Source organism: Camelina sativa, chromosome 9, assembly GCF_000633955.1.
Source record: "Camelina sativa cultivar DH55 chromosome 9, Cs, whole genome shotgun sequence".
Lineage (NCBI taxonomy): Eukaryota > Viridiplantae > Streptophyta > Magnoliopsida > Brassicales > Brassicaceae > Camelina > Camelina sativa.
Genome location: NC_025693.1, coordinates 9,209,927 through 9,218,206, shown reverse-complemented (window position 1 = coordinate 9,218,206; position 8,280 = coordinate 9,209,927). Strand labels below are relative to the sequence as shown.

Genomic DNA, 8,280 nt, shown 5'->3' with positions numbered 1-8,280 from the left:
AGTAACCATCAAGGAAGCAGTAGTAAGGGTGGTTTGCTAAACGCTCAAGCATTTGGTCAATGAAAGGAAGATGGAAGTGGTCCTTCCTGGTGGCTGCATTGAGCTTGCGGTAGTCGATGCACATACGATGCCCTGTTACAGTCTTGGTGGGAATCAAGTTGTTCTTCTCATTTGCAACCACTGTCACCCCTCCTTTCTTTGGCACTACATGGATTGGCTCACCCAAGTGCTGTCATAGATTGGGAAAATAACTTCGGCTCCCAATAGTTTAAGGATCTCCTTCTTCATCACTTCCTTGAGATTCGGATTTAGCCTCCTTTGGTGTTCGATGGACGACTTAGATGGATCTTCAAGGTGAATCCGATACGAGCATAACTCCGGTGATATACCTGAAATGTCATCTAAGGAATGGCCCAAGGCCTTCCTATATTTTCTTAACTCGCAGAGCAAGAGTGCGGTGTCAACATTGTTTAGGTTAGAATTGATGATAACAGGATATGTGGAGTTAAGTCTGAGATAAGCGTACCTTAGCCCTTCTGGGAGTGGTTTTAGGTCCAACTTTGGAGCCTTGAGTTCGCTCCAATCCTCCTGACTCGATTTAGTCCTGGAGCAAGTTTCGGGATCAGCTGATCTATTGCCTGGAATGATCAATCCATCGCCCTTATCGGTTGTTTCCACAGGAGGAGCTGGATCAGTTAGTCCACTTTCTGGATCAGTCAGTCGAGGTTGCAGATTGACGTATAGGACTTCATGTTTCAGAACTGCTGCAGCATCGAGTGTTCTGGCCAAGTCCTTAGTCTCCTCAGACAGATATCCCAGCGCTGGTTCCTTCTTTGTCAATGCGACAGCCAGATTATCACTTGTACACACTTCATCATAGATCTCATCAGCTATTTTGCCTATTGTATCAACCCAGAAGGTTTGACCATCGATTGTAGGTTTCTTAGTTGATTTCTCCAGGTTGAATCTCAAAATCAAATCATCCATGTGAAAATCGATCTTTCCCTCTTTGACGTTTATCATCGCACCAGCCGTGGCCAAGAAGGGTCTTCCAAGTAGAATTGGTTCTTGGGATTCCTCATCAAGTTTCAAAATAATGAAATCAGTACGAATGTAGCAGTCGCCAATCTGCACTGGCAGGTTCTCCAATACTCCTTCTGGACGTCGAGTGGAACGATCAGCAAGGACGAGGGTGACTTGGGTCGGTTTAAAGGTGTAGAGGCCAAGTCGCGTTGCAACGCTGAGTGGCATAAGGCTCACGCTCGCTCCTAGATCGCAGAGGCATTTGTTGAATTTGAGATCTCCTATCGTGCAAGGCAGAGTAAATGGTCCTGGATCTCCACATTTTTCTAGCATTCAATTTTGGAGCATAGAACTGCACTCTTGTGTGAGGTACATCACTTCCTTCTCCAGACTGAGCTTGTCAGTGAGGATCTCTTTCATATACTTCTTGAGAGATGGAACCATCTTTACTGCTTCGATGAAAGGGAGTCTAACCTGAAGCTCTCCTACCACTGATTTCAGCTTCTCATATTCTCGGTCCTGAATCTTGGTCTTGCGGCGAGTAGGGAAAGGCAGTCTGGGTGCATAGGGTTTTTGGGATCCGCTGGGTTTCTCTCCTTCAGGAATTGTTGTACCAGGTATAACAACGTCATCAGAAGTGTTGTTAAGAACTTCATCGGGGTTTTTTCCTGATTTTGTGTTTTGGATTGGCCAGTCCTTCCATTGGATCGGTCATTCCCTTCTTTTTGTTGTGGTTCCGGAAGCTCCTTGCCGCTTCGAAGGGTGATGACATTCACATATTCCTTTGGATTAGCCTTGTTCTTCCCTGCAAGTGTCCCTGGAGGTGCTTTGACTCTAGCTGCTGATTGTGCCACCTGGTTTTCCAGCACTCTTATGTGAGAATTTAATGATTTGATTCTCCCATTCAGCTCAGAATACATGCTGTCGATCTTGACATTCACCTCAGTGGTGTTTTTCTTCTGGTTTTCAATCAAAGCATGCATCATCTGCTCTAGTTTGCTCTCCTACGGGGCTGCTGCCTGCGGTGCAATCGCTTGATACCCTTGTGTGAAGTTGTTGACTTGAGGTTTCTGCTGAAAATTGATCCTCCAAAGCCTGTACCCTTGTTCTGGAAGCCCTATGCAAAGTTGCTCTGCTGAGGTCGCGGTGGATAGACCTGATCCTGGGGGTTCTCGACATTGTTGCTCCTATAGGACAGATTAGATGATTCCTAAAATTCTCGTAAAAACCTCGATTTTGAAAGTTCCCTTGTCCTCCCATATTGTTCACTTCCTCCGTACCCTCTTGGTATGTCTCAGCTCCTAAGTCTGCATATCCCCCAGCTTGTTCCTCGCACAAGTTGACACTTTGGTTATCCCTTTTCAGTAGGAGATTTACCCTGGCTCTGAGATCCTTAATAGCATCAGTCTCAACAGAATTTACCCTAACCGTACGGTCATAGTCTGTGTCGTGATTGCTGTTGCTGGCTCCAAGGTTCTTTATCAGTGCATTCGCTTCGTTTGCGGTGTTGCTGGAGAAATCTCCTTTGCTGGCCGTGTTTAAAGCCATCTGGTACTTCTGTTCGATGCCCCCATAGAAGATGTTCGTCATATTTTCTTGTGTGTAACCATGGTGAGGACAGTCTCGAAGATACTCCTTGAACCTTTCCCATGCTTCACAAAATGACTCCATGCCTCCTTGTGAGAATGTAGTAATTTTGCTTTGCAGTTTGGCTGAGCGTGACTTGGTGTAGAAGTGATTCAGGAAAGCTGCTCTACATTGTGCCCAAGTGGTGAGTGATCCAGCATCCAACAGGTTTAGCCATCTAATTGCCTTATCCGCTAAAGAGAATTGGAACAGAGTCAGCATTAGATAGTCATAGGGTACACCATTGGACCTCATCGTACTGGTCAGCCTCTCAAAAGCCTCAATGTGATCTAGAGGACTCTCCAATGGTAGCCCGTGGAACACGCGGTTCTGAACCAGATTGATTAGACTATGCTTAATCTCATAGTCTTGCCTTGTAGGAGCGGGAGGCTGAATCGCAGATCAATTCGCAAACAGCCTATTTTGAGCATCCTCATCCCTTAAGGTGGCTTGCCTTGCAGGTGGATTCAGTACAGCTTGCTCTGGCTTGTTCTGCCTCTGCTGTTGTTGGACGATACCCAGCTGAGGGTTGGGCGGATTAGCCCCTGTATCTCCTCCGTCAGCCATAGGGTTAGCCTGGGTTCTTGCTCTCCGGTTTTCTCGTTCAAATTGTGCTAGCTCCTTGTTTCCTAGTATACGCAAGTCAGATTTCTTGTTGCTCCTTGTATGCATACACCTGAAACAAAAAGGATAGGATCGCAAGAACTAATTAGTAAACAGAAATAAAACAAACCTTAGACTAAACGTGAATCTAAAATTTCAAAGGCAATCATTTGGTCCCCGGCAACGGCGCCAAATTGATCACAGGGTCAATTAATAACCCAAAGCACATTCAACCACCATCTAGTGGTGTCGTCGTAGCACTTTAGGGTCGAATCCACAGAGACCAAGCGATGCACTATGAAACTATAGTATAGCTAAAGCAAATAGAAAGATTTATTTTCAAGTAGCCGATCAAAGACAGAAATTAAATAAAAGTTTGTAAAATCAAGATAAATTATTGGGCGCAGGGAATCAGTTAGGAGCTATGATCACGAAATTAGATGATAGATTGGGAAAGCATTAAACAACCATTCTTGAACTCAAATCTCGAATGTAAAACTAACCTACTGTCGCAGCATTAGTTATCTATGCAAGGAATGGATAAAACTCTAAACTAGGCCTGGGCAAATAAACCGAACCCGAGGAACCGACCCGACCCTGACCTGCAAAAACCCGACCCGACCCCGACCCGCTTCTGTATAAATAACAACTCGGTTTTTGTTTCCAAATACCCACGGGTATCGGGTATTACCCGAACTGAACCCGAGGAACCGATGATATCTGTTTGAACCCGAGAACACATTTATTCATACATGATATCACATATATTGCCATATTTCCGTTTGCCTTAATCTCCTCTCCTTGAATCCTTGTGAATCTTCTTTACTTTGCATAAACATGTCGAAGTTGCCAATTTTTGTCCGATTTCAAGAATCTTTGGCTTTTATAAACCAAAACTCTCAAATTGGATCTCCAAAACCTAATTCCGCTGTTAGTCTCATCTTTGGGTTCTCCGTTCATAGCAGCTAGACATGCTTTTGCGAGACATGTTTTTCTTTGTTGGGATGTTTAAGTTTCGTTTGCTTTGTTGGGATGTTTAAGATTTTAAGACATGCTTTTCTTTGTTGGGATGCTTATTTTGCGAGACATGGTATGTGTTTGAATTGTTTTGCGAGACATGATATGCTCAGTTTCATTTGTTTAAGATTTCATGTTATGCAGTTTCATTTGTTTTTCGGGTTATTCGGGTTTTTTGGGTACATTTCAGGTTTTTGTGGGTACTTTGGATATGTTTGAGTAGGTACTATCCATAACCGAATATATTTTGGATACATTACAGGTTTTTTAAAGTCATTACCCAAATAACCCGAACCCGAGAGGAACCGAACCTGACCCCGACCCGAAATTATATGAACACCTGCTTGGATCCTATATTCGTATACCCGAAAAACCCGAACCCGAATTACCCGAACCTGACCCCGACCCGAACACCTAAATGCCCAGGCCTACTCTAAACCGTCGTTTGAATCTAAACAATCCTAGCAAGCAATAAGTTCAAGTTTGATTATGTTCACAAGGTGCCTCAACTTCAACTGTCGTTGGCTAAGGATCACCTTGCTCACCTATGTTCTTTTCAAGCAATTCAACAACACTTTTGATGCCTAGATGAATTTAACCTAAGATCGTAAACTACGTAGCTAAACTAGTTTAAGCAATAAGAACAACAATAGATGAAGAACTCAATAGATCAATCCCAAATCTAACAACCTAAGTTAGAGAATCATAAAACCACCTTTGAAACCCAAAACCCAACAGTTAAACTACTCAGACATGGCAATCAAAGAACATCAAATCAAGGATGAAGAAATCATAATCGAATTGCAAAGAGAAATAAAAGGGTTCAGAATTCTTCTCCAAAGGGTTAGAAAGGATAAGAGATCTTCTCCCAAGCTTACAAGTGCTCAAAGGCTGCGTAGAATAAAAGTTGTTTTTCTAAAAACCGAGCCTCATGCTTAAATAATAAAATAAAACCCTAAGAAGTCGGTTTAAAACGAAAAAGGAAAAGTTGCATCGGGGACGGAAATGGTCGATCTCGAGCGAGGATCAGTCGATCCGGAACGTTTTTCTGCTCTCACTCCATCTGCCCACTAGCTCGATCAGTCTTCAACCAATTGGCTCCAGATGCATGTTTTCATCCCCAAAACGCTGAGATTCCTTCCAAAGTCACCTAGGACCTGTAAAGACTCACAAAAGACAAAAAGGACTCTAAAAGCACACTTTGACCTAGGAAAAGACTCAAAAACAAACTTAAAAACTATAGTTAAAACCCTATAAAATGCATACACATCAAGATCTTGATAACATTCTTAACAGATAATATTCTTACCAGATAATATACATATTAGAGATCGTGTTGTGCACTTACCTCCTACCTATCTGATCATATTGGTTGTCTGCAAACACATGCCTTTCTGATAAATGTTTTAGCGTAAAGGTCTTGGTAACATTCTTAACAGATAATATTCATATTTGAGACTCAATTTGTTCACTTACCACCTAACTATCTGATCATATTGAATGTTTGCAAACACATACCTTTCTAAGGCCTTGAATCTATGTTTTATGCTCCTTGTATATGGCTCTGATTATTGTTTTTGCATAATGGGCTTGATAACATTATTAACAGATAAGATTCATATTAGAGACTCGATATTGTGTAATTACCACCTAATTGTCTGATCATATTGATTTTTTTCAAACACATACCTTTCTAAGGCCTTGAACAGAAGCTAGTTTAAGCAAACACCTGGTACTAGTAATAAAAAGGTTTGACGTGTAAATCGTACCTTAGGGAAAACGGCCAAAATCAACCCAGACTATTTGCAGATCGCTTTTTCATACCTGAACTATGATGCCATGCATTTATCAACCTGAACTAACATAAAATTTAAATTTTCTACCTAAACTTTATAAATATAGCCGATTTCAACATCTGCGTAAACGATGTTATTTAGCCATTTAAAGGCGCTGAGTCACATGCCAACGAGGTGACCATGTGGCATAGCAAAACGACGTCATTTTAGTAGCGTAAATCAAAACAAAAAGAAAATGCTGCTAGTGGGATATATTGATCTTTTATGATGACATGGACAAAGATAAAATATATTTATATCTCTTCTCCTTCTTCTTCTTCCAAAAGCGTATATAGGCATCTAGCCATACTTCTCTGGTATGAGCCTCGACGGTCTTCTCTCTTCTCCGTCGAAGTCATCTCTGTCTTCTCTTTCTCACTTATGTTTGAGTAAATTCATTTTTTTCTGCTACCGACGATCCTGCTGCTCCTAATCAGCCCTTCGTTTGTACCACCTAAATTTTTTTGACTGTAGCCAAACAGGGTGGCCGCGATCAACATGTTACGTAACTAAACATTCATATATTTAAGTTTCAAGGTCCAAACATTGATTTTCTCCACATCTGGATCAGGCTTCCCTCTTCTTGATAAATATACATTCAGTAAGATTTAGGGTATGTACATCAAAAACTTTATACTGCTAGCCGACTTATTCCTGAAGCGTATTCGCTCCCCTTTTGCAGCAAGATTATGTCTGTATACACCGGGAAAAGAAATCTCCTGCTCGCCGTTTACTTTCATAATAGATAGACTATGGATTTTACATCATGTTTCACCGCCAAGAAATAGATTCCATTTATTGATCTTACAGCTCCTGCAAATGCATTTACATATATGATAGCAACCTTATAGCACCCTTAAATAGTAATATTTGGAATTTATAATAAGTTTTACCGGTATCGGACCGTGACACGTTGCCCAGTTGTGCCCTAGCAAACGGCAGCGTGTACAACGCTTCCGTGAAGTCCGCTGCATATTAGCAAGGTTCAACATTGATTAGGTACAATATTTGTTTCTGGACTAAAGAAATTAATATTTGTTACTTACCTTAAACTCACCTTTTGCGAATATACGTGATTTCTATGGGTGTCCGGGTGGTCTTTGAACAAAAGGTGGAGCAAGCTTCCCTCCTCCCATCGATTGGTGAAGGGGTGCAATATCCGGGACTGACATGATCAAACCTTGCTATGATAATAGCAGATTTGGGATGGTGTGTTCAACACCCACCAAGGTATCAACTCTGACCCTTTCTTTAATAGCTGCAGCTATTGCATGGCTACAGGCGATCGTTAGTAGCTAAAACTCTCGGCAAGTGCATGTCCTTTCCCACAAATGGACTGTGAAACCTGAGTCGTCTTTAGCCCTAACTTCATATATGCCATCGCCTATTTTTTACACCATATATCCTGCTCCCTTCTCAAAATTTTCAATTACCATTTCATTAACTTTTGAGGGGCAATATGTTTTCCTCTAGTTGGGCTGCTTCTCACCAGAGGGCAAACCATGTAACTAACGTTGTCCGGATGGTTTCAAAGATCGATATAATAGGGTAATCGCGCACCATTGTCAAGACATTGTTCAACGACTCTGCGATGTTTTGTTCATAACGTTGAAACAATCTCCCACAAAATGAGACCTTGTCCATTAATACTCGAAACCAATACCCGTTAGGTAGTCTGCACATTTGTTGTTCATTGTTTTGATCTCCGCAAAAAGTTTGTTGAAATCAATTAGTCGGTAAGATCTTGCTGCGCTTGACACCAATGAACCCAGAGACTCGGATTTGAAAATCGCTATGATGTTCCTTTAGATGGACGACGCACGCGACATGTGATGATATGGGATACACCTTTAAAGATAGCAAGGCAATAATGTGTTAGCCGGGAAAACATATTAGCCGCTAACAGGCTATGCCTATGCCTATTCTAGTGTTAATGACATATATTTAAACATGATATCTGATAATAGTGCTACTGGCATATGCTACAACATATTAGATAATTCGAACACCTTATCGGATGCCTTGCTAACAAATAGTATTAACTTCGACTTTGTCAGATGCTACCCTTCTCGATTAAATAAAATATTACCTATATGGTGGTGCTAAAATAAACATTAACAGATACCTTTACAAATAGCAAGGAAATTATGTGTAGGCCCGGAAAACATATTAGCCA

The 8,280-nt window shown here is 41.5% G+C and overlaps 1 protein-coding gene across 1 annotated transcript; it reads right to left on the bottom strand.

Annotated features, from left to right (window-relative positions):
* LOC104715140 lies at window positions 1,357-7,485 on the bottom strand. Its single transcript, XM_010432581.1, has 7 exons — window positions 7,450-7,485; window positions 6,998-7,072; window positions 6,913-6,917; window positions 3,124-3,325; window positions 2,125-3,039; window positions 1,775-1,982; window positions 1,357-1,691 (listed from the first exon to the last, which is right to left on the bottom strand). Exons 1-7 carry the CDS (start codon window positions 7,483-7,485, stop codon window positions 1,357-1,359), a joined length of 1,776 nt encoding a protein of 591 aa, XP_010430883.1.